General features: G+C 46.0%; 1 protein-coding gene across 5 annotated transcripts in view; it reads left to right on the forward strand.

The window, feature by feature from the left end:
• The window catches only part of CHN2 (chimerin 2), a 244831-nt gene that overhangs the window by 154301 nt on the left and 63413 nt on the right, over positions 1-27117 (forward strand). For 3 of the 5 annotated variants that reach the window (XM_036230432.1, XM_036230433.1, XM_036230431.1), the window contains exons 4-5: positions 7328-7441; positions 9191-9476. In XM_036230432.1, coding sequence (XP_036086325.1) covers positions 7328-7441; positions 9191-9476 — 400 coding nt within the window. Of the gene's footprint in view, positions 1-3858; positions 3891-7327; positions 7442-9190; positions 9477-27117 lie in introns of all 5 variants that reach the window. The other 2 variants (XM_016135958.2, XM_016135960.2) reach the window with 1 other exon arrangement.

Genomic DNA, 27117 nt, shown 5'->3' on the forward strand with positions numbered 1-27117 from the left:
TTAACTCGTCGACAGAATTCAGTCAAAGAGATTTTAAGGTGTTCAGTCTAACTCGTCGACAGAATTCAGTCAAAGAGATTTTAAGGTGTTCAGTCCTGGCAAAGAAAAATCAAGGACAAGTCGCATATCTGTCATTTAATCCAAGTGTAGAATTGCGTGAGAGCCAACAAAGGCATCAGCATCGGTTGGTACCTGCTCTAAAGATGCCGGAAAGTACGGTAAAGGTAAATATGCTGAATCTGAAGCCGCTTAACTAGCTCTGCGACCTCAAGCTAATTATTTAGTGGCTCTCTGCAAAACAATAGCACTCCCTCACCTCCCAGGGCCCAGTGGAGGCTCAAATGAGATAAGCATGTGAAAACCTAAGGACGATTCCTGACACAGAGTAGCCACTCGATAAGTGTCCCCGTATTCCTGCGATGTTCCAAGCCTCACGGTTGTCACATGCATCATCTCATCTAACCTTCGAAACAGCTTTATTAAAATAGTACGTTTTTATAACTCCAGTTTTATTGAAAATTGAAGAAAATGAGATGCAAAGAAGTTTAATAACCTACTCGGGATCACGCAGCAATTAAATGAACAGCGGGGCTCGGCGTTCATCTTCTTTGCCTCTTTCCGCAAGCACTTAATGAGCACGAGGCCCCCTTTGCTCTGCGAACACTCACTGTCCGAATGTGGGTCATAACGACTCACAAAAAGTTTTAGCCCACATCATTCTTCCAGCTTAAAGCCTGCCGTGGCTAGTTCTCACGTGCGTGGCAGCTTCTCGCCTGCCGTGCGTTCATGGCTCCCCTTCGGAGGACCGATTCTGCATTTCTGACGAGCTCCATGATCATGCCGATGCTGCCAGTCCCCAGATCGCCCTTTGCGAGGCCGCTGGAAGACGGAAGGGGGACTCCCCTGAAGTCCCAGTGCTCTCCTGTCGGCCTCGCGTTTAAGCATATTGCACGTTAGTTATATCCACATGTCCCCCTACTTTTTCCCCTGAGGGTTTAGGCCGGGTGCCTGGTGCCACTACCCACGCAGGTCCAATTTAGAGAGTATCTTCGGCAGTTTCATTTCGTTGTTACTACACACTCAGTGTAGAAGGAAAACAAATTCCTGTTGTACACACAAACACCCCTGTTCATTACTCCATTAAGTGTTCAACAGTTACGTACTTGGTATCTGAATATTTCGTTTTATGCAGAAATTCTTCTCAGACTCTTTTATGGTTTTTTGAAAGCATATTAGTAATACTTGGGACATGGATACTTTTGACTGTGTTTTGTCTGGATCTAAGGATCCGATATTACCCACTTTGAACATGTAGGACCATTCCGTGATTTTTCTAGGATCATCTACATTAGATCAAGCTGTTGGCTGGTCCAAGGCTTAGTGAAGTGTGGAGTCAGAGGTTGTGTTAGACTCCTGTGAGCAAAAGTTTAGGAAAAGGAAGGGGTTATTGTTTGTGCGGTTTTTCTCCCGGTCATTATTTCTCTCTTTAACATTAACAAGGACAGCTATATATTTTTAAAGCTACAGAGAGAACCAAGGGAAGAGAGACTGAATCAGATTACCACCGAAACAGCCCCGGACCAGGACGGCCGGTGACCAGATCGACGACCACAGGGTCTGCCTTGGCTGTCTCCTACCTACCTTTCTTCTCCGCCTATGTAGGCTGCCAAATTTAAGGAGGAGAAGAGAGAAATAAAAACAGGATGCCTAGTTAAGTTTAAATCTCAAGGGCACAAAGAATAATATTTTAGTATATGTCTCGTGCCATGTTTGGGACATATTGTAAGGCCGTATTCCACCCGTAGCCTGTCCCACACCACTCGGCGCTCATTTTTTTTATTTTTTCATGTGCGAATTTGTCCCTCAGTTAGATCCAACTGTCCCTCCGGCTGGGTCTTTTCTGGTATCCCTCAGGGCACCATAAATATTGACTTCCCCATTTGGGGGGCCTATGTTAGACTTTTCAAGCGCTTTCTGAGCTCCTTATACCTTTCCTCTCATATCTGTGAAATCATTATTTCACGAACAATGAACAGGGCTTAGCACCGAGCATAGTAAGTGAGTCATCTGTTTTTATGATCGATTGATGAACTGAAAGCAATTAAATTCAATTTAATTGTCAAGAGTCCATTAAATTCAATCTTCGTTAACTAGTTACCTGCATGTCAGGAATTAGTCGTAGGCTCTGTCCACCATGCTGTCCATCTGGGGAATCTGATGAATTATTCTTCCCTTTGAGGGGGCTCGCATAGGAGAAGGAAATGGCATTGGAAGCTATACCCTGATTTGCAAACGTGTGTTAAGGCTCAGCCAAAAAGATGGAGATAAAATCGTCCTATATAGAGAGTCGTTTCAAAATGTGAAATACTGACTCTCGAAGAATGGAGAGATGCCTTGCTAATTATATATTGTCTCCTTCCATTGGCTTTTCTAGTATTAAATTTCTTCTATGGCATGTTGGTATCTACAGTATCATAAAAGTAAGAAAGAACTTTGATATAAATGACAAAATGTTCAACGCATATTAAAAAGCTTTCCAGCATGTAGAGTAATGGTACACATCAGATAACAAGGTGCCTTTTTGCACACTTTGTGCTTCTATTAATGACATTTTTTAGAGCTTCCTTTTGTAAATGATACTGAGCCGGCTTCAAACCTTGAAGATTAAGAGTTATGAATGCTCTCTCTTGGTTCAGTGCTTTTCAAGTATAAAACGCACAGAAGAGTGGGCACATATTTAGAAGTGTCTAGATGATTAGTTTTATGCCAGCCAGGCTGTCCAGAGCAGGCTCGTGAATGTGGTTCTCAGATTCCCGGTTCGCCCTTCCTGAATGAACTTTCCCTCTAGTCCATAGGCACCTACTGCCCGCTCAGATCCCCTGCGTCCTTTGGAGGGTGGACATAGGCCGGGAGACTGCCCAGTACCTTGAAATCCCACCACTGTGCCCACCTGTGAGGCCTGCTGAGAAAACTTCCCATTGGACTTTCGATGGAAATGACTGTAAATAAAACAGCTGTGGGCTCGCAGGCTACTGCAGTAAATAAACACCAACTTGCTGTCATACCATCAGTGCGTCAGTGAAAATCCATCACTTAGCGTGGCCTGACTATATTTTCAGTGTCCCTGGAGTCGGAGTAGAAGAACAAAAGATGAACATGAGGAAACAAAGTTCTTATGAAAGTAGATTATTGTGTATATGTGATAAAAATCCGATGGGATAACTCCAAGGCAGAAGTCGTGATTGAAAAATCTTTTCTGGAATGCTTGCGATTTTTAGTCGCATCATAAATCTTGTCCTCTATATCCTCTACCTCTGGTGTCAAGTAAATTTTAGCTCATTAGCCATTTGTCAAAAAAAAAAGAAAAAAGAAGAATGTTAGAATATTGATTTTATCTGGAAAGAGACTAAATTAAAGTTATTTTTTAATCCAGGTACACTCGTTTTTATCATAACTACATAACGAAACAATTAGATGAAGATTGAAATAAATGCTTATGTTTTATTCATGCTAAAAATATTTATCCTATCCTTCAGGATGAAGCCTTGTAATATCTTTATAAGTTCCTTAATATTAAAATAAGCATCACTTTGTTTCCTTTGAAAATTCTTTTATTGGGTGATTAGGTTTGGGTGAGGAATGAGCCTAATGATTAAAGAAATATGGCAATTCTAGATCATTCCTACCCCAGATAGTGGAATGTGTTTGCTAACTCTGTAGTTTCACAGATCTCTGATTTGGGGAATAATTGTAATAAAATTACTTCAGGACTCTAGCTCTGTTTATTTGAATAGTGTTTTTATCTAACTGATTTGAGTTCAAACGCATTATTAATATTTTTTCTTCTTTTTAATATAGGTGGAAAACAGACCAAAATATTATGGAAGAGAGTATGTATTATGCTATTCTTTGTTTTAATAATATAATAAATAATCACTTCATATGTTATTCATATATAAATATTTTAAATTTTCTAACATAGTGTCTTCATCAAATGTCCATTGTGTAAGAGTTTAATAGTAATGATGAATGCAATCAGATTCCTTTGTATATTGAATTTTCTTTAAAATACTCAAGTCTTGGCTTCTATTAATGTGGAAGGGACAGTATCTCCCACTGCAATTCTCTCCACAGAAGCAGACACTGAGATCCTCCTAGCAAGTCTCGGAAACGTAAGGCAGCATTTTCCACAACCGAGGCCCTGTTAGCATTACGGTTCACTTCCTATTTCGATGCTACATAAGCATGCAGGTGTCAAAGGTCATAAACGGTAGCTAAACTCCTCACTTGCATGTGCTTCAGTAAACACAGTACTCAGGAAAATCATCCGCACGTCCCTGCAGTCCCATAAAACCAAAATGATCTTCTCACTTGACTCGGTTATATTAGCTAAATCGTTTTCCTCTTAATTTTTAGTCTCGTTTTGCTTAACTTTCTCAGAAACCTACTGCAAAGCGAACATGCTTTGTTATTTATTTACAGTCGTTAGGGCCATGTGGCCTGGAGAACAGCTCACAGGGCAGGCAGGACAGTCTGAGTGGGCGCAGATACCAGGTCCCTTTTCTTCCCACATCCAACCTGGAGGCATTAGGAGGCTAAGTGTCTTTTAAGTCCACCTCCCAAGGCCTCCCGACCAATCCCAAACCTTCTTCCTATATTCCCTTACCCATCAGAGCCTCATCTTCCTGATTCATGAGCCTCTTATTTCTCCCAGTCCCCAGCCACTTCCTAATGACCCAAGGCTGCATTTCCGAACCTTTCTGTCCGACCTTGGGAGTTCAGCCGGCGCCTCTGGGGTACGCGCCTCCACTCTCATCATTCCCCACGTCCCTACGTCACCCCTAACGTCCAAGCTAGTTCGTCGGAGTATACCTTTTTAAATTCGATATGCTGATTTGGATTTCGCTCACAGTGGGTGATTCATAAAACAAGCAAAAATGGAAACCTATCATGTACTTCTCAAAGGGAACACTGTCGAATGTGAATTCCAAACGGAACTTCATTTATTTTGGGGCAGTTCCTTTTTTGGCATAAAAATTTTATTGAATAACTTTCTCATTCTCATCTTACAACCCCCGATAGTGAGAGGAGAGCCAGGAAACATTTTCTCAGGCACAGAAAAGGAACATGTTGTGTTAGAGGGAAATTTGCTTCAAACCTTCAGATTACACGTTTCCCTTTCTTTTTTCAAAATGAAACGTTTTTTGTTCCATTCAAAAAGTAATACATGCTCTATTCAGGAAATATATAGGGTTTTCCCCCCATGGAAGGAATCACAGGAAATTGTTGATGATGGATACCTTGAGGGAAGTAGAATTTTTACTTATGTACTGGTGACATTTTTACCTCTTTCGTGTCTTTAACTTGTGAATGTCGAATTTTCCCACTGCGCATGGGTATTCTTTTCGTTCCTAAAAGTTAATAAATGAATAGCTTCTAATTTGGGAAAATTAGGAAATATACGAGTATTGAAGATGCAGAACAGCCGTAGCCACCATGAAAGATCATGCTTAGCTTTTTGTCTCGTCCTTCCAGTCTTGGGGCGTGCTTTCTTTTCACAGAGTTGAGATCGTAAGATAGACAGACACATCATGGATGTTTTTAAATCCATGCATAAAGGGGATGATGAGCCATAGACCGGGTCTCTGGGTTCAAAAAATCGTAATTTTCTTTTTTCAAACTATTAAATTTAACTTGGTTCTTGATGCTCTATGTCAGCTGTTGGCCATCACTTGAATGTGTCAATGCGAGAGAGTTAAAACTTACTACTAAAAAAAAAAAATGATTAATTAAAAACTGACTGCTTTTAGATTAACTGCCTGTTTAGGACATTCTGCCTTCCCCGAGAGCGACCTGGGGCAGGAGCATCGGACCCCTGCGCCCTCCCCTGTGCGCCCCGGCCCACAGTCAGGGTGTGGCCTGGACGTCCCAGCCTCAAACCTCTTGTGGCACCAGCCCTGTCCTTTCTGACTCTGGCGTGGGAAACTTTATGATGCCCAATGCCCCACCTATCCCCCTGTGTCCCTCCAACTCCCTCTCTCTTCCTTCCTCTCTCTCCCCTCCCTCCCACCCCACTGGCCCTGTGTATCAGCTCTCTGCACAGGCCGTCTGTCCAGCCCTCTCTGGCCCCAGCTCAGGCCACAGAGGGGACTTCCCCAAGAGGTTTGCAGGGTCCAGTGGCCACATTCAGGTTCAAAGCCTCAAACGTCTCTGCTCAGCTCCACGATCCCCAGGAACCGACCCACCGGTTCCAGTCCCATACATGCTCTGTGGGGACCCCGTGGATCCACTGACCTGGGCTCTACTGAAATCTCTCCAAATCTCCCTCCCGAAAAAACTGAGGACACTGGTTTCTTTCCGGGCAGGAGGGTTTCTCTTAGGTCACAGCACACTCACCCTCACTTCGGAAAAGCACCGCTCCGAGATCGCCACGCATTGGCTCTCGAAATTGCGGAAGCCAGAAAACCCTTTTCTCCCAAGTTGTCACTGCCTTAGACTTCTGAGAGTCAGTTTTGAAATGCAAAGCCACAGCTTCTATCCCCGCTCCCCGAGGACCAAAGCTTCAGCTCCAAAGCTTCAGCTCGTAAGATCTGCTTGTTAAGAATAGAAGGGAATTAGGAAATAGAGACTGTGATGGGCATTTTTTCAAAAGTATTATCAGGCTACATTTGTCCTCTGACTTAATCTTTGCATGCCTGCGGGGGGGGGGGGGCAGCGGGGAGACCTAACTTGCTGTCTAGCCCACTTCCCTCTTTCCCTTCCCCCTTCCAGGAAGGAATGTTTTTCAGAACTATCCATAAGCTATCACTCTCAACTTTCAAAGAAGTAGAAGAATGTCGATTCTAGCCGGCTCTTCTTTCCAGAGAATTGAGCCTCTAAAATTAACAACACCCCACACCTGAAGTAAGCAGGTTGCTAATCAATAAGTGTTCATTTGCAATCAGGATAAGACATAGTCTCTCCTCTGTGTCTGAGGGGAGAGCTAAATTGGTAATTGCTCTTTTGTTATGTCCCATGGTTTAAAAAAAAAAAAGGCTTTTTGTTTCCACCTTCATATTCAGCTTGTGAGCAGAGACAATAGCAGAAAGCCAGGGAGCCTGAGTGTTCATTTCGTTTTGCTTCCTGAGTGCTCATCTGTCTGGTTGCGTGCTGAGAGGTGCCTCCAACTGCATCTTGGAGATGCTCGGGAGTCACTCCCCTCTTCATCCAGTGGGGGCGCTGTGGATTCCTAGCTTCCGGCGGCCCCGCCACCCTTGTTAGACGCTCTTTGTGGTCCACATTTTGCGTGTGGCCTGTTTGGAGCAACGATGGTCCCCTCTGTCCTCAGGTTTCACGGGATCATCTCCCGGGATCAGGCCGACCAGCTTCTCGGAGGCGTGGAGGGTGCCTACATCCTTAGAGAAAGCCAGCGCCAGCCAGGATGCTACACATTAGCTCTAAGGTGAGCTTGATTTCATTTTTCTTTTCTTTCTTTTTTTTTTTTTGCAATTGCCTTACAAGTGACTTTACTTATTTTTTTAACTGCTGTAAAATATATGTAACATAAAGTTCCCCGCTTTAACCATTTTTAAATGTACGATTTAGTGGTATTAAATATATTCTCAGTGTTGGGCAACTATCTCCACTATCTATTTGCAGGACTCTTTCAGCATCCAGAACTGAAACTCTAACCCCATTAAACGATCGCTCCCCGTGCCCCCCTATTTATTTTTAATTTCCACTTTGTTTACAAAGCACCAGCAACATATTTGGGGTCCTACACATTTCCTGGACTACAGATGGTATCAGCAGGATGGACAGTAAGGCTTGGGTTATGCACACACAGTAACCGAAGAATTATCTGGAAAGCTAATGCTCCTACGGTGACTTCTGTGTGAAACATCGAGCCTGCTGAGGAGAAAGGCCTCTCTGCCTCGGTTGGTCCCCAGTGGTCCTTGTCAAAAATCTTGTCACCTCTTGTTGTGTGGGTTTGTCCATGAGGTTCTCTGAGGGATCGCATTGACCCAAAGAACTCCCAGCGGCCATCATGAGGCCCCATGCAGGGAGCCATCGGAGCAGAGCTCCAAGCACAGCGACAGAAAGCCGTTGCATTCGCTGCATTTTTCTAACCTCGATCAACTGTTTTATGTCATTTGATCCTCACAACAATCCTGTGAGTTTGGGGGAAGGTATCCAATTTTAGAATCAGATGGTCTTCCAAAAATTCATTTTTCGAACTTTCTGGAATTGGAAAGATCTGTCTCCAAAGAAGAAATGGTCTCAGTGGAAACACTTCCCAGCCCAGCCCGCAAAGGTGTGTTCAATGCACCTTCCCAATTCTGTGTCTATGGAAAGATTCTTTTGAAATTGCAACTAGGGGCTGGCTGGCTAGAACATGCCTTACGTGATGTCACTGTGAGGAAGTACTTCAGAAGCTAACAAATGCTCTAGATATGCACGGCATTTGCCCGTCTTCCCTGCACCCCAAAGGAAGAAGCTGGCATTCTCAGTGGGGAACCAAGCAGGAGCTGTAAGACATAGGACCAAGGCCAAGTACTCAAGCGAGAGGATGCTGTAAATTAGATCGCTGGAATTCTGGCATGGCAGCTCAAACAGGAAGCTTCGCACGGCTCCCCTCATTTCCCTGCAGATGACTGACTGGGGTGGGAGGCACGAATGTTCTGCTGGTGGCGGACAAAGCTGTAATAAGGGAGAACTTCACAGCCAGTGGTGGTAGCTTCCCTTGCAGAGGTCATAGCCCGGTACAGGAAGTTTATAAGTAAGAAATATTCGTAAATCAGTTGCTGCCGCCATCTAACTTTTGCAAATGAGAATGATAAGGACCTAACGGCCTTAGTGATTTCTAGGATCCAGTGCTACCATGTGACGGGCCGGAGTTAAATCCCACCTCTGCCTCTTTCTGGAAATGTAGCCACAAGCAGGTACCTCGCCTCTTCAAATCTCAGTTTCGTCAGCCGTACAACAGGGATGATAATTGTACCTGTCTCAAGGAGTCTCTCTGATGACTAAATGGGGCGCGGTGGGAGGAGGAGGGGGACCACGTGTAATGCTTAGCCCAGCGTTTGGCATACAGTACATTCTCAAAAAATAAACAAACAAACAAACAAATAAATAAATAAAAGTCGGCTGCTACTGTTATTCACTGGTCTCATTTCTAATGTGGTCGCGATGTCTCATTCTCTCCTGGCAGGTTTGGGAACCAGACCCTAAACTACCGGCTCTTCTATGATGGGAAACACTTCGTGGGTGAGAAGAGGTTCGAATCGATTCACGATCTGGTCACGGACGGCTTGATAACCCTGTACATAGAAACTAAAGCCTCCGAGTACATCTCCAAAATGACGACGAACCCCATTTACGAACACATCGGATATGCCACTTTGCTCAGAGAAAAAGTATCCCGGAGGTTAAGCAGGTCTAAAAACGAGTCGAGGAAAACGAGCGTCACAAGCGAAGAGCACACCGCGGTGGAGAAGGTAAGCCGCCCGCGGGACGGAAATGGTCCGCGGCTACTCCGCGCCGAGAAACCGGTCGGTTAATTACATGTGCGATTTGCCGAAATATTGGAGAAGATCCAGCCCACCCTAAAAAGTCTAGACTTTTCGTGCTAAAAGGAAGCTTAGAAACCTTGCAGTGCAATCCCTTCCTTTGACAGGTGAGGAAACTGAGGCCCAGAAATGTTCAATATTTTGCCCAAATTCCTACAGTCAGAGCCAGGACTTCCACAAATAATTACCTGTGAATTTATTTGGAATTTAAAAGAAAAAAAGAAAAAACTCCTTTAGTGTTTTATGATGAAAATAGTGACTTGTTTTTAATTGCCGTTTGAGGCGTTACTGGCTCCATCTCCGTTACGCTGAGCCGGGCAAATACACGAGGACGTGTGATCCACAGGTCAGCTGTCCCTTGAAGAAGGTCTTACCTAGATGACAGCCTTAACTGACAGAGATGGGAGCATTATCGGCGATGATAGCAATCTCTGGGAGGCTTAGAAAGACAGGCTGCCTTTTGCCCGGAAGAAAAAAGTGATTATGCCTCACCAAGGATTAAAGCCCCTACCTGGGTGAGCGAGCTTCACGCTGGATGGGTCGTGGCAGGATGTGGCGAGGAAGATCTGATTTTCCTCTCCAGTAAGTTGCCGTTTGTTTGAAAGACGACACCACAGTTCGCGAGCAGATTTTTCGGATGTGCCCCTTTAGAAACCATCTGCTTTGCCTGGTCCTGTCGGTTTTCCACTGACGGAAAGTGACAGCCAGCCACGCCACTCAGCCCCCACTGAGTGTGTGCCGAGCCCGGCTCCTGAGGCGATCTGGGATCAGGACAGATATAAATAAGTGGGGCAGAACCGTGCACACTGCTCCTTCTGGTGGTTGCTAATCCTTAATTAAACCGGAAGGGCACCCACTCCCCTCCCGATCGTCCAGTGTTAGTGGAAAGCAGAGGAACCTCAGGTGGACCTGCTTGGACTTTGGCTTTGGCGACGGGGACACAGCAGAAAGCCCTGAAATGGGGAGGGGACACAGAGGACGGCAGGGTCCTGCTGGCAGACAGAGGGATGATTTTAATTGATTTGCTAATTGAGTTTTAGAGCCTAGGAGACCCTTCCCCAGAATCATATCAGCTGAGCAGCTGGCCCATGAAAAAAATCATTTACCATTTTCTTTTCATAACTCCAGTGTCTCCAAAACACCTGTTTATTCTTTCTGCAAATAATCGATTTGGGAAATAGTGGCGTTTCTGATTGTTTACCTTTTAACAAAAGAGAGGGAGGACTTGAGTCCCAACTTTCAAAGTCCATTCCGGTCCAGGCCAGAGTCACTCCCTAGTCTATTTGCAAAATGTATTCAAAAGTAATTTAGAGTAGAATATCTGGAAGCTGACCACCTCGGCCATGACAGATCAGAAGATGAATTGTAAAATAAGTCTCTGAAGCAGCGTTTTTATATTTCTGAATCAGGGAGCAATGCCACTAAAAAAGCAATCTGTTCCGAATTGCAGGCTGCACACCAGAACGTTTTTCAGGGAAAGACATGCGTAGGAAAAGCGTCTCTTGTGTATTTGGGATGAGAGTTTAGATCCCGCATATTGGAATTATTTCTAGATCCTCGCCCTCCCCTGAGAGGGACGTTTGGTCAATAGAAACCTAGATCTCTAGATGACATTCCTGTAAGGAAACTTGCATGACAAAATAGTCTTTTTTACTATAGATCGTTTTGTATTTATTTATTAAAACTAAATTTTGGAGGAAATTAATAATCAGGTTGATAACCACTTCGGATGAGCCCCTGGGTGCACTTCAACCTTTTTAGGAAAAGGTCAAGAAAATGTCGAAGGAAGAAGCCCAGACTCGGCGAAGGGTTTGACGGACAGGTGGCGGCGGTGCCGATTTCCTGGGACACGAACGATGAGACGTTTGGCTTTCCTGAGGGGTGCTCTGAACACCGGGTCTCGTCGTTTGCTAGGGGTCCCTCGCCTTATTAGTGGTTTGTTAAGTAAGTTGGTACGGGCACATCCATCTCTCTCCGACCTATAGTGACACGTGGAATTAGTAAAAGTCTCAGTCTTGCCAGAAATTATATTTCCCTTAAGGGCAGGTCAGTGGACTGTTGTCATGGAGGCAGCAACTAGAGAGGAGGTGGCAGAAACTTGAACGGGTTGGCTGAGAGTGCCCAGGTCTGCTTCGGTGATGGTGCGTTTCGAAGGTTTTAATAAGTGACATAGATAAGTCTCCTAATAGTTCCCAAACCCAGAGGGCCCAGCATTTCATGTTCTAGAGTACTTAAAATTTGTTTGCTCATTTATTTTATTGATCATTACCAAATGCACCCAGAGAGACCACGTCACTTCTATATCTGAGAATATGAACGGTGTTAATTGGCAGAAAGGTATTACCTAGCTCATCAGATTCGAGTGGTTTTTCAAATTTATCTCCTGTCAAGGTGGTTAGTAGTGAACTTGATTTTAATAACTATAGATGATGGGGAGGGTCCAAAAGAAAAAGTTGTGGTAGTTAGCCAATAGCAGCAACCTGTTTCCTTTCTGATTCTTTATATAATTGGTTTTTAAAACATTATGGTATAGCAGGGCCATCATTGGGTGCATTTAATGAAAATGGCCATACCTGGTATAATTTCATTTATGAAATCTATTCCAGAATCTATTCCATAGATTATCCAAAAATAGCACTGTAAGCAATGTAAGAATAACATAATTAAACATCGGTAGTTCATAAACAGATTTCCCATATGCAAAATTTCCCATTTTGTGCTCAGAACAACTTCTCAAGGTACATGGGACAAGAATCATTATCCCCATTTTACTGGGAAAAAAAAAAAATCATAGTGGTTGGGTAAGGAATCAAACACAGGCTTTACAAGTCCAAGTTCAGAGCTGCGTAACTGGGCGCAGCGGCTGGGTCTCATTCTGTTCTTATTGCTCCGACCGCTTCTGACCATCCTAGGTCAACCGATGCTAAAAATCACTCAATATTTACATGCTCCGTTTTTGAAAATACACTGCCAGTGCTAGTTATAATAACTAAATTTTATCCTGTGAGGGATACCTGGCTGGATCAAACATATGTGACAGTGATGTTCGTAACAGCACATTTTTATTAGATAAATCTGGTGCGTCGTATTAAATTGAGTTTATGTTTCACTGGAGAAAAATCATCTGCACCCTTGATATAATAAAGCACATGTGAGAATGTGTTTTATCTTACCAGTTTATTCACTTCACTGCTGTTTATAAGAGCAGAAGTTAGAAAACGACCTAAATACCCATCCACTGGGCACCGTTTAGCTGAATTATGGTTCATCCGCATAAAGGGATAACATGTAACCACAGAAAAGAACGAGGAAACTCAGGCAGGCCCATAAAGAAAGGTGACCCAGAGTTCTTAAATGAAAATGCAACTTGCAGCATAGTGTGTGTAGTATGGTTTTACTTATGTAAACCAGGGAAAACTGATTTTAGAGATTTTTTTTTCTCACAAAATCATAAACTACCCATCGAAGGATGCAAGAGCTGGTACCGTTGGTTGCCTGTGGGAGGGGCAGGAGGTTTCTGAGGGGGAAGCGTGGGAAGGAGACTCTTCTGCGATACCAGTTCATACTCTCTGAATTTCGAACCGTGGTAAACGCATTGTCCTGTTCCAAAATTAAGTGAAGAAAAAGATCGCGTTATGTATGTTAAAGCAAACGCTGAGTAAAACGTCTTCTCGAGGTATCTCTCTCTCTCTCCTCTCTTTCTCTCTCTCTCTCTCTCTCTCTCTCTCACACACACACACACACACACACACACACACACACACACACACACACACACGCAGAGCTGTAGGCAATTTCAGCCCTCTAGACCCAGGCTGTTTTTCTCATTTTTTCTCACCAGCCACCTTCCCCATCCTGCTAGCTCTCTGGTCCTTCATTTCTCTCTTGGCTCGTTAACGGAGAATGTGTCTAGCAGCCTTTCACTACAGGTTCAGGGCTAGGAGAGGACCAAACCGCCCAGTAAACACTGTCCCCAGAGATAAGTCGGCTGTTGCTTCCTGCCTGGCATTGCCCTGCTCTCCGCTGTGCCCCCCGGGACCCGCCCCTGCCGTCCCCCCATTTTCTGTGCCCCTTCACCCTACCCCACCTCTTCTTCCTCAAGCTGCCCAGGTCCCACTTGCTTCCTCGTGACAGCCAGGAGGTCTGTAAAACCGGGGCAGCGACCTTTTCTGGACCGAGGGCTTCGAGCTCAGTCGGGATGTCCTTCTTCACAGGCGGGCTGTTTCAGAAGGAAGCGATCTCGCCCCAGTCCGCCATGCTTCTTCCTTTTTGCAATCCAGGGTGACCCTCTTCCTGCCCACTTCGCCGTTTCCGCCGGCCTGCCAGGGGTCTTTGCCTAATCCCTCCATTGCCCTGGAGTAGGAGGGGTGCCCGCCGACAGAAGCCGCAGCAGTGGGTGGAGCTCAGGCTGAGTGGTTCTCCCCCGAGGCCCATGAGGGCCCCTAACGGCCGGTGCCCCTCGGCGAATGTTTACTCATCAGAGTGTTGCTCTTCTCGTTGTTGTTTTCATCTTGGAAATGTTCCGATTTTCTGTGTCCTTAGGACAAAGCTCAGATTCTTCAGCAGGACATTTGCAGCCCGTTTGAGCCTGGGTGTCCCTGCAAGCAGAGCCTGAGGCAAGGGTTTGGTGCTTCCATCATTTGGGGAGGCATCCCAGGGAGCAGGAGGGTGAGGTCGGGGCAGCGAGACAGAAGAGGAGGGAAGCCAGCAGAAATGCACGTTACTGAGGGGGCCACGTGGACTTGCTCGTGAGAGGAACCGAAGCCGGGGTGTCCACCGCCTCCTGTCCGCCGTCGGCTCAGGCAGGCTTGTGAGCCAGGATGCACGGGCAGAGATCCAAGTGGGTGCCCACAGCCTCCCAGGTAGAATGTGCGAGAAGACGAGCGTCGCAGCAGTTCCGGGGTAGGAGGTGGGCCGGGAGGTGGGAGGGGCACTGGAGAAGTGACAGACGCCCACCGCCTGCCTTCCGCTGCTGCCCCCCCCCCACTGGCCTGCAGTCCGCAGACGCCCGTGTGCCCCCCGCCACCCCGCCCTGTGTCTGTGCCGTCCGAAACGCCTTCCCTCTCCCGCGATCCGCCACTTCCTGTTCGCCCTTTAGAGTCCAGCACGAGCTCTAATAAAACCTGCTGGGACTCACCCTTCTTCGCCCACCGTGAAGAAATTACTCCCATGTCGCAACTGCCCCAGCGTTTGGCACATAATCTTCGTGATCATTTGACATACTGCTTCAGCGGTTCTCAAAAGGGTGACCCTCGGGACCAGTGGCGTCGGCATCACCCAGGAAACTGATTAGAAATGTACCTTCTCATGTCCCACCCAGCATGACCGGGCCAGGAACTGGGGGGGCAGCACCTGCCCGTCCGCGTGTGGCTGAGCCTCCAGGTGGCCTCGGTGCACACCTAAGCTTGAGAACCCGGGTCTGGTCACCTCTCTCCTTCCCTAGAGGTTGACTGGTTGGAGGCCACGGTCATTCTTCGGTTCACTCCCAGCTCTGTAGCCGAGGCCGTGAGGGCTCGGCAGAGTAAGCACTGTCTGATCAACGACAGATGGGTGACTTTGAAGATGGCACAGATGGCCTCGCAGCCACCCAAAGGAACAGTGCATCTCAGATGTACCACGACGGTGTGTCAGCACGTCCCACCGCGTGCTCTCTGCGCAGGTCCTTCCTCCCCGGGCTAAGGTCCGACTCCCCGTGGCGTCGTGGGAAGCCAGAGCCTGGTCTTGAAGACCACCTCGTACAGCAGAGAGCAGAGGCATCAGCTCATTAGTCTGGAGCATTTCCAAGACAGAGGCCGTGGAGGCTTGCATGGACAAGGAGGCTTTAACGTAGCCTGCAGCTCGGAAGTTCTCGTAAAGTTAAGATCTTTGGGGAACACGAGCTACGTCTATAGGACTCTTCTATAAGCGATTGGAAAGTGAAAAGTAAATGTAGGTGGCAGTTAGTCTAGAAGGTGTCCCGGCGGTCGGGGCCCAGCAGGACATGGAAGACACATCACTGGGATTTTGAAGAGAATTTGACGAACGAGCAATTTTTTCCCAGGGGCTGGCAGTGGCCGAAGCAGTCACCTTCCCAGCGCTGAAGGGACCCAGGGAAGGTACCGGGGCTGCTAGAGGCTGGTGAGAGCGGGGACGGGGACTCCCACAGGAGGGAGGGCTCCCACCGTGGAGCCAGGTTCCAGCCACGCGCCCCACCCAAGAGGGAGGGGACAGGGGAGAGATAGCCCACCTTCTCTCTCCTCCCACCCTCTGATCTCCTGCCAGTACCTCCCACTGGACAAAGCCCACGGGGGCCGGGGGACAAAGGAGCTGGGGGACAAAGGAGCCCGGGATGCAGTGCACAGGAGTCAGTCTCCCCGCCACGGCTGAGAGCCGGACAGAGCGGGGATTTGGGCGTGGGGGAGATGGGGCCGAGGGTAACCAGGGCAAGGAGCCACGAGCACACAACCTGTGCTGAGCAGTTCTCCTGCTCCGTGTGTCGGCACGTCCTCATTGCTAGGCAAAGTTCGCCAGTTTCAGAAGCCATCATGGGCGTTAACGTAAGACGGTGAGGTCGCCGCTTCCCCTGGACGGCTCCACGGCCGCACCGTGCTGGGAGTGATCGTGGCCCTGGGCGGCGGAGAGGCTCTGTGACTCCAGCATGGTGTCTGTTGCCCATCGCCCTTCGCCGAGCAGGGGCTCAGCGTTCACTTGCCAAAGAGCCTGAATCGTTCATGTAGAAGCGTTGAAGAGTCGAGAAAGATTTGCTCAGGTTACAGGGTCTGGAAACCCTGTGGATGGGCTCCTCAGGAGGTCCCTTGGAAATAACACATAACTGACATCACCAGCCTTTTCTCGGGAGTCGAGGATAAATGACGATGAGCCCGACTTAGCCACTGAAAGTGACAGGCGCAGCCCTGACTCTGATCTAATGACACACCGAGAGTCATAAAATGGAACGCGCTGTAATGCTGTAAGAATGGATTCGAACGTCGATCACATTTGCTCATGAAACCAGGTTTTACCGAGCGTGATTTTAAATCGGGATCCTTGATGCTGGGGGGTTTATCGTGCAGTCTGAAAAGTGGTTGATTGGGTTAGGTCAGTGGTTCTGAAACTGGCTGCAGGTTAGAATCACCCCGGGAGCTTTTTAAAAATACCTGTGTTTGCCCTCCTGACTTTTTGAATCAAAGCCCCCACTGGCGAAGATCAGGTGGCTCTGTTTTTAAGGTTCTCCAGGTGATGCTAAAGTTCTCCACCCTGGGACAGAGGAAAGGCGAGATGGGGAAGCAAAGGTTATCAGATACTTGGGGGGGGGGGGTCTTTAATGTCCTCGTTTAGACCCTGGCATTCTTGCTCTACCTCGGCCCACACATCCGCCCTCCCCGAAAACATTGTTAAGTAGTAAACACTGGTGGTCCTGGTTACTTGAGGTGGGTCCAGAGGTTTGTTTTGCTCCCTTTTCCCCGGGCTGCTTTTCCCAGATTATTGGCTAAAAATTAAATGATAGGGAAGTTTTAATTATAGTAGGACTAAGAGAATTTAATGAAGGAACAAGGAAAAATCAATGTCTCTTCGTTAGGGGCCAGCTGGTGGTTCTTAATGACAATGTTTATAGAACAGTGATTCTCAACCTCGGCTGCCCCACTGGAATCTCCTGGGGAGTTCTCAAACAGAAAATACCTCACAAAGCAGACTGAACTACTTGGGACGAGGCCTGGGCATCTGGATTTGGGGTGCTCCAGGTGATTCTGCAGCTGAAGCTGAGAACCTCTGTTATAGAAGAATAACTAAAAATGAGTTAAGTCATTCTGTGCCCTGGATTTATATCTTTTATCAGAAAGCTTCTCTTCTTACCGCTTCCTCATTATCAGTGGTCTCAAGGCGAGAGCTTTACAGGAAAAAGAAAAAAAGAAGAAAAAAAAGGAAAGTTAACTTAATACATTCAGTGTGTATCTGAATAAGATGAGCCAAACCCTCCTTATTCATTTCCCTCCAAAATCTCTCTCGAAAACAGCTAGAGATGCAGCCCTTGCTTCTCTTTTCTATGCTAGCAGTGCCATCTAGTGGCGGAGAGGAGAGTTACATGCTGGCGACGCTCAAAGGGCCACGGTTAACAGATGCGGGAGTAATGAGCAAGAACGAATTCTCAGCAATGAATCCACGGAATCGTCCCCGCTTCTTTGGGTTTTATGGCACAGATCAGGCTGTGCAGTGGCTCTGGGGTGTCTGTTGTGTACTCCGTGCTCGTATCTGCATAAGCAGGTGGGCAGTGCTAACAGCCTGGGACATTTTGATGTAAAAAATGGTCCCAGTGATCCGATTCGTTGGGATTTTGGTCCAGAGCTGCTCAAAGTTTGGGGCTTCAGCATCCTTTTTTGTATGGTTTAAAGTTACTGAGGACCTCAAGTAGCTTTTATTTTTGTGGGTAATATCTGTTAATATTGACTGTTTCAGAAAGCAAAATTGAGAAAATTTAAAAATATTTTTAAATTAACTAATAAATCTGTATGTGCAAATAACGTTTTTGTGGGAAAATAAAAACCCCGTTTCCAAAATGAAAGAAGAAACAGCGAGAATATTGGCATCGTTTTACATTTTTGTAAATCTCTTTAGTGTCTGGCTTAATAGACACCAGCTGGATTCTCACATCTGCTTCTGTGTTCAATCCCTGATGATATATTGTTTTTTGTTTGAAGTAAAGGAAGGAATTCTGTCCCCACACAGGTATGTCACTGGAAAAAAGAAGAATGTTTTTTGTAGCTTTTTTAGGTGAGTGTTGATGTCGTCATTATTTTTGACAATAGAACAAAACAAAGGGTAGTTTCTTAAAGGTTAGTTGCAAAGTCAATCAGTGGAAGAGGCAATGAATGAAAAATAGTGTGGCCGTCATGGTTCTCTCTGGACAGATGCTGAGGTCCCCAAACATTGAGGGACCGCGCTTTGAGAACTGCTGCTCTAGGTGGACATTTGATGGATGAAAAGCACACTTTTTCGAGTTTATGTATTTCTATGTCTGCGGGGAGGTGTTCGGAAAGAAGTATTACGCAACTTTGTGTCCCCTTTGGCTGTGGAAGGGAAACGATTCTGTCACCTAGCCCCGCGGTCCACCTACAGAGACGGCAGCGTTGGGCCTGGCTGCAGCCTCGGAGCTCTCCCCGGTGGCTCTTGCTGGCGATGGCCAGCGAAACTGATCCTGGGGCCTGTCATTTGGAAAGGGCTTTCCAGGTAATTCTGATGAACCCTCGCAATAAAGAACCACTGACTTGGTCTTACTCTCTTTCCTGGACAGATGAGAAACTGAGGTCCAAAGCTTAGGGTGACATGGTGACAATGAACACTGGTGGGCGGAGGCAGTTTTCCGGAATCCCCATTTTTTTCTTTCTTTGGCTCAGCTCAAGCTGTCACTCGCCCCCTTGCTCTTCCCCTCTTACCGCCTTCGTGTCCACTGAATCAGGACTTACTCATCTCCTCACCTCCACCCCCGCAGGGAGTAGCTGTCGTTTTTGGTCCCCTACAACCTATATGTTTCCTCTTCTGAAAACTGGACCAGAGCCACTTCCCCTCCCGTCCTCAGTTTATGTGCTTCTGCGGGAGTCAGACCCAGGCCCTGGTCCCAAAGGGGAATTTGTGGTTCAAAGCCGAACCAAGGGGTCACAAGTTCCTGGCTACCGTGGTTGGTTCCAGGATGAGCACGTGGCCAAGTCAGAACCAGTGAAACCAATAGACTTCCACTGGGAGTTTTAGAAAGAAACCTTATTTGCCCTTTTTCTGCTGGGCTGAATTCAACAGGAAGTAGAGTCTGGGTGGCGGAAGCCTTCTCACTAGCTCACAGAGCCGGAGAAAGTGGAGCCTGGACATGGAGAGAAACCGAGTCCCGAGGACTCGGTCTGGGCCTCTGAGGAAGCTGCCGCGGGCACCCCGCCCTCCACCCTGTGTTTCAATGATGTTAGCGAATTCCTGTTTAGCCTTTGACCTGGGCAATAGTGATGTATGTGTTGAGCTTAGATATCTACCGTCTTTATATCAGAACTGCACCTCTTACCTTGCCCATCAGCTGCCCTCTGCCCTCTTTCTGCAGCCCTCATTGCTCACCTTACCTATCACCATTAGTGAGAAAGTTCAGGTATTCAGGTTCGGGGTCATTATAATTTTAATTGAATAACCCATAGTATCCTCCTTTAACATGGTGATGTTAAATCAGAAAAAGAGACATCTAGTGTTTACTAACCGGGTAGGAATGCACTGCCTGGATTGCAGTAATAGTAACCCCAGTACAACTTCCGGTATACATTTCACCATCTTGGCTCTGAAGAAGTGTATCTGGAGTCTCTTCATAATTACACGCCCTCGAATAAGACTGAAGCAATAGGTTAAAGAGCCCCAGCGAATTCTGATAAGCCAGATTTTTATCTTCTCATGATATTGCCAGAAAACTCATTTTAACAAAATGGAAAGAAACACAGCCCCATCCGCAGGGTTGCATCTGGCCAGAGAGGACCTCTGCTGAACACGGGACCCCCTGGATTGTCAGCAAAAACAGACGATATCAGGCCGTGAAGAAAGAAGAGTTAAAATTCCATCCACAGTCTTTGTGAATTAAAAACTCGGTCTATAAGAATGTGCAGGGTTTTCCCCCAGATCAACTGTGGGGCAGAGGAAGGATTTTGTTTTCTGAATAATTTCCACTGACGTTAATGGAAATGAGATTGTCAAAACTATACTTTAGATTATTTGTTGTTGTTGCCTCTGGAGCAGGTTAAAGAACTGGCATTACTCATTCCTCAATAACGAAATGTCTGGCCAGGTTTTCAGTGACAGTTTATAAATATCCCAATTGGTTTTGTCTCTTCTCACACAAAATCACTTTGAAGTTTCCAGAAAGTTAATATTTCACTTTGTACCTAGTCCTGATTTATGAAGCTAATGAAGTCCAACCATCTGAAGACGAAGTCAGAGTTTACGAATGCAACTTTTACTGTTCTCATGTGATTTGGTGGCTTCAGAGAATTAAGAAGTCAAGTCACTATCATTTGCAACAGATCTTTCTTAATACTTAATTGAGAGTCAGAAATAAGACACAGAATTATGAGCTACGCAAGTCCCAACATGCCTTCAACAGAGTAAGAGCAGTTATGTTTTATCACAGTATTATAAATTCCGCATATTCATGATATAAGGAACTTCTTTTATTTTTAATCCCGAACGGTTTTAAGAAAGTTAGAATTACCAAAAACCTTCCCAACTTTACATTTATCAAGCATGGCATAATTTTTAATCCATTACAAACCTACATTATTTCCTTCATTTTCATAACAATCTTTTAAGTTTAGTGTTCCTACTCTTTACAAGAAAAGAGAGGCTTGGGGGGGAGGTCCCAATGATTTTGCCCAGGGTCACAGAACCTGTAGCATGCAGGTCATGTCACTAGTAACTAGTATTAGAACCTGGCTCGTTTGACCTCAAAGCGGCTGCCCCTTGCACTCCACCATAATGACAAAGTAACCCGATTTGCTTTGTGTCTAACTCGGAAGCTTCTAAACAAAGCTTTATACTGGGAATTGTTTTCCATTTCAAATATCAGTGGCATGATTCTACCCATCATCCGTTCTTGACTGCTGTGTTCTTATGAAGATGTGTGTATGGCTAAGGGAGTTCCTTGAGAAGGCAAGTGATCATGACAGACAAATATGCCTACTTCTGTGACTTCTAAAAGAAAATCCCTGTGTGCATCTTCAGCCTGGAGCTACGTGAATTTTAAAAGGGTTCGGCAGTATTGCGAAGCTGTATAAAGCTTCGCTAAATCCCAAAGTGATGAGTATGAAATGCCTTCTGCAGCAAGCCTGCACCTGACCTCTTCCAAGCACGATGGAATGAATGGGAAAGAGAGGAAATTGAAACCACAGCTACCCTCACGCAGCCATGTGTGACCCAGTTCAGAGCAGCTTTAAAACACCGGCTGAACTCTGGGATTGTGAAACAAGATACGTGGAATTTCTAATTCACTGGATTTTTTTTCCTCCAGTGAGTTAACTATAAAAATCAACTGGGTCACAAGGAAAGGAAGAAATACTGGCATTCACTGAGTGCTTACCATGCACCAGGCGCAGGGAGGGGCGCTTGTCATTTTCTGTCCCCACGACGGGTCTGGGAGGGAGGCATCACGGCGCCGAATGTGGATTTCTCACGACCGCCCAGCTGGTAAGTGAGCTGGAACCCAACGCCGGGCCGTCCCGGCTTGAAAGAGCTGCCGCTACCTGAGAGTGAGCACCTAGAGGTGGCGCGCCAGGCCTTTCACGACCTCGCCCCCTTGCCCCAACACCCTGCACACGCACGCACACATCCGTTTGCCCCTGTCCACTTCCTCTCCCCGCCTGTATATAAGACTCCAGCACATCTGGCCATTGCCTTCTGAGCTCACCAGCTGGTTTCACGGCCGTCCGCCTTTCCCCAGCATCTACCCGCTCTTTGCAAGGTTCCTTCTCTCACCCAGCCCTTCCTCATGCCCCCGGACTTGGGGACTCACCTATCTTTGTAGACCAAGCTCAGGTATCTCCTGCCCTGCCCGAGGTTAGTTTTCCCTAAACCCGCCCAAGCCTACCTGGACCTGTCTTTCTTTGGCCACTTTACTGTGGCTTCGATATAATTCTGATTACACTTAACAAACTGTACTGGAGGGTTCATTCATTCCTTCGTAACTGTTAATAATTAATGCTAACACTTAAATATTCATGGAGAACCTCATCTCTGCCAAGCCCCGTTCTGCTCAAAGCTGGCCAATCACGCTTCCAGTGACTAGTTCAGAGTGGGCCAGTGTCGCAAGCTCAGTACGCGAGCCCCTGGGTGTACTCTCTCTTTCTCTAGAGAATCGTCTGAGCAGTTCCGGCCTTGGTTTATGCGCCAACCCATTTCCCTTTCCTCTTGTTCTGGTGCTGGTTTGAGTAGAGTCCTGCTTCCCGCAGTGGGAAGGTCTCTAACGGAGTCACAGAGGAAAGCAGGTGCATGCCACATAGAGAAGGGGGGACTGTGGGCAGAGCCTGGATGACAGATCGTAAAGAGGGAGGCTTCTGGCAGACAGAAGGGTCAGGGAGCGGACAGGAGGTTGAAGGATGAGTAAACTTGAGAAGGGCCATGTAAAGCAGGCTGACAAGTTTGGACTTTATGTCTGAAAGCTTGAGGAGCTGCCTGAGATGCAAGTTTTAGAAAGATGAGCTGAAGGCGGCGTGGAGGGAGGATTGGAGTGGAGAGACGGGGTCTCTGCAGGAGGCAGATGCAGTGATACTGAGGCGTCGGCATTCTTTTCTTTCAAAAGCCAATAGCTGTTGGCAAATTTTTAGAAGCCCACCTGCTCCTGTTTTAAATGATGACACTATTCCCGAAGCTAATTATCCTACTCTTTCCCAATTTCAGAAAGCCTAAGTTTGGTAAAGGGTTTTTCACAGGTTCTTTCAGGTTTGGGGTGTGCAAGGAGGACTAGACACCTCTTACCTCTCTTCCGTGTGTAAATTGGGCCCCGCGGAGCCGTATTGGCCCAACAGGCTTATCTGTGCAACGATCTTTATTCTCTAAGGCCCTCTGACAACGTCCCTTACATACACTCCGAGAAGTGTTTGTTAAAGGAATTCATGCATTTGTATTCTTCCCTCATTTCCTCCTCTACCAGCAAAGAAAGAAAGAGAATGCACGCCTTCCTTAGAAAAGCCGTAGACTTGAAAAGTAAGGTTGAATTTGGTAACAAAATAAAAATACTCATTAACCTGGACCTCACAAATCCTACCCTTTACCGTCTATGAAAAATTTACCTGCTGATTAAATAGTTTAGAAGATATTAAAATGAAAGTGACTACTACTTAAGAGAGCAAAGGTTTTCTTCCCACTCAGTGAGAGTATTACAGCTAAAAATGGGGTAAATAGGGGTCAGCGATGCTGAGGCTGCTAATCGCATTTTCTCTGGCCCAGGGGTTCTCAAGTTTGAGCATATATGAGAATCCCATGGAAAGCTGGTTTATGCAGAGATTTCCAGGTCCCATCCGCATCGTTGCTGATGCAGGATTTCTGGGCTGGGGACTCAGCATCCCAGGAGACGTGGAGGCTCTGGTCCAGGGACCAGCCTTTGGAACGCTGGTCTAGTCAGCACAGCAGGGTTGTTGCTGACTCTGCAAGGCAGCTCTGGGGCAGGGCGGTACAATGCTGATGGGTGATATGTGTAATTATTATATATTATAAATAATGTTATTATTTATAATATGTAATATATCTAACAATTGTGTGTAGCTAACTCTGGAACTGGGGCAAAACAATAGTTGATTAATAATATAAATATATATAATAAATGTGTAATAATTGTATATTATCAGTTAACTACATATCATTACTATACTATCTATAACATAGATAATATGTTATATATTATTAATTAACTTGTTTTGCCTAGTTTCAGAGTTTGCCTAGTTCCGGAGTTAAATATTATAATACATTATATATGTGTGTGTGTATACATATAGATATAGATTAGATAAATAGATAGATAGATAGATAGATAGATAGATAGATAGATAGATAGATTTCCAGCTCTCCTAGACTACAAGCAAAGTGCATCCTGAGTATTCTTTAAATAGTCATCACTTTTGTGTGACATGTTCCCTTCTGTTCTGAAACTCTCCCCGGTGGCTCCACAAAGGTGGTCGATGACAAAGGTGACGGGCGTGGGCTCCTGGGCCAGTGGCAGTGTGGCCCTTGACAGGCCACGTAAACCCCACGTGTCTCCTTCTCCCCGTGCGAAAGCAGCCACAGCCACCTCCCGGGAAGGGCGTGCAGGCGACTGAGCTCATCTAGGCGACACTCCAGGGCGGTGCCTGGCCTGGCACATGACGTGAGCCTGTGTGAGGCCGGCCTGGTGCTTCTCTCGTCACCACGGCCCCCGGGCACCCCGTATACTCCCACCCTCCCACGGCACCTGCACCCCGTGCCATCTCTGTGCTGTTGAGACCGCGGGCTCCCTTCATCTCTCTGACACCCCTCCGTGCCTGACACGGAGCAAGCCATCACCCACAGGAGGAACCAGCGACTGCTCCTCGGGGCTCTCCAGCACCCCCTTTCCTTCCTTGCACCCCCGCTGGCATCTCACCGGTACCTTCCTCAGAGCCCCGCCCTTCTGGGCTGTGAGCTGTCCCCATGTGCTGGCTTACACGGCACTCGGGGTCCAGGGCTGCGCCTCTCTCAGCTGTGAAGCTGATGGACTTCGGTACTTACAGGTCACTTAAGATTGTGGAGGGACAAAAGGAAGAGAAGGAAGGGAGAACACAGGGAAGGGAATTGTCTCCAGTGGCTCGTTGTGTAACATCTTTCCTCTAACTTTTAAAACTAGAGGAAAATCTAGTAAGTAGAAAACCTAGAAATGATTTAGGTTGAACCACATGAAAATGTTGACATTCGATAGTATTTTTTAACCTACAAAAAAGGCAATTTTGTATGATTCAAAGTAATACCTGTTTCATGCGAGTGCTTCGGACCCTTGGAAGTATAACGTGGTGATACTTGCGCGGCACACGGTCATGATTCACTGGTAAGGCTACGACAGGGAGGCCGATGGACGGAAATCTGGATTCTGAAGGGCTGGACAGGACGCGTTATCAGAATAATAGCACCCACTGGCACCAGGTGGCAGTTCTTTTTTAAGTTTCCTAGAAGCACACGTGAGAATCTGTCTTCTATTAAGTTAGACGTAGAGTTCTAAAAATGTGAAATAGTGCCACGTATCAATAGATTGTTTCGTTCGGGCCAATATAGTTAATTTTTGTAAAAACAACTTATTTATATTAACAGTTAGGGCTTATAGTGTTTATATTTTTACTTTTTAATAAATTAAGATTCTAAAATTTTCTTGGCATGTCTCAATAGTTGTAACTTACGGAAATAAAAGCTTCGGGAGCCCTAAATAAAAGTAAAAAGAGCTTCTGAGACCAAAAGTTAGAGACCCAGCGATATAGAACCTGGGAGACTTTTCCATTCGGAGGGCGAGATGATCCCAGAGCATCACATAGAAAGGTTTCCGCGGACCAGTCTTGGAAGTAGCACGTTATCTCCGCTCGTATTTCATTAGCTGGAACTGAGGCTCACAGCCACACCAGACTGAGGGGAGGCTGGGGGATACAGCTGGCCATCGCCCCAGAGAAGGTGGACATGGGTTTGCTCACCATCTCACCGTCTTTACCACATTTGACTGTTACCAAGGGTTTATTGAATCTTGCGCACATGTATCACAAGGGTCTTGTGTAGTGTTTTCCAAGACCAGAAATATTTGGCTAAACATAATCAGACAACTTCAAAAATTTTCAGAGTTGTAACATAAGCCTACTTTTTGCCTTAGGAGTTCAGAAGTTGGCGAAGACTTATCTGAAATAGCAATGCATTTAGCCAAAGGAGTAAAAAGAGATATCTGTTTCTTTTAGAACCAAACCCAATCAGGTGATTAAACAAAAAGAGTGATATGTTTCATAAATGTTTCCGATCCCGTTTGAAACCAATAGTGAGAGATGGCTGGCGCTGGACTGAAAGATTCTTTTTATTTTGTTTTGTTTCTTTTTGGTTTATTTTGGTTTTTACTTTGATATCTTATACCACTCATGCAAAATCCACTTTATAACCTGAGAAATTGATAACTTTTGACAGCCTACATCATGGGTCATCCATCTTATACTTTTTGTAACAAGTATGCATTACACACACACACACACACACACACACACACACACACACCTAGCTCAGAGTTTAGTTGTCTAGAGTGTGTGATTCAATTCTACAGCACTAAAACTTTGAGATCAAGACTTGGGTGGGTATTAACGTAGGCTTAGACAAAACCGTAAGGTGGAAATTTGATTCTTAAATATTGCGACTAGATTAGATTTAGATGTTTACATTACACCTAAATTTAAAAATTTATGTGTAACAGTATGGTATGCTTTAATGCTACACGTGAACTTTATCGTATGGTAAAAGGCCTTGTATAATCGTTACCATGTTGTGTAACGATTCATAGCCATATCTTTGCTTTCATTCACTGTTTGTGCCATGATGTATTGGAGCTAAGTATAAAACCTCGATAAGGAATATAAGCATGTTGTTCCCAGGAAAAAGTAGGATTCTCCTCTTTATCACTTCTGTTGTGTTTAAAAAGAAGCAAGCTTTGCACAGGATCTGTAGTCTGGCATTTTCTTAGTGTTTAAAGGTAACAGTCCTTTGTAAGTAGTAGACGCCAGCTAACGGATTTAAACCCTTAGGTCATTTCTTGTTTTCTTACCAACATTGCCAAGATAGGTGGTTTCAGGATGGGTTGGGGCCGATGGTTTCCTCATGGACCCAGACTCTTTTTATTTCTGGCCTTCCTTCTCAATGCGGTCAACACGTACACAATAATAGCAGTATTATCTTTCCATCACAGGCAGCCACGACAATGTCCAAAGCAGAGGGCAAGGGAGGTAAGCAAAAAGGGACTTCTCTGTCCCTTCCTTCGCAGGAGAAAACCTCTCCCCAGCTGACTTCCCATCACGTCTCATCAGCAGCACAGGTCCCGGGCCCTTTTGTGTAGGCCAGT

Source organism: Rousettus aegyptiacus, unplaced genomic scaffold, assembly GCF_014176215.1.
Source record: "Rousettus aegyptiacus isolate mRouAeg1 unplaced genomic scaffold, mRouAeg1.p scaffold_m13_p_13, whole genome shotgun sequence".
NCBI lineage: Eukaryota > Metazoa > Chordata > Mammalia > Chiroptera > Pteropodidae > Rousettus > Rousettus aegyptiacus.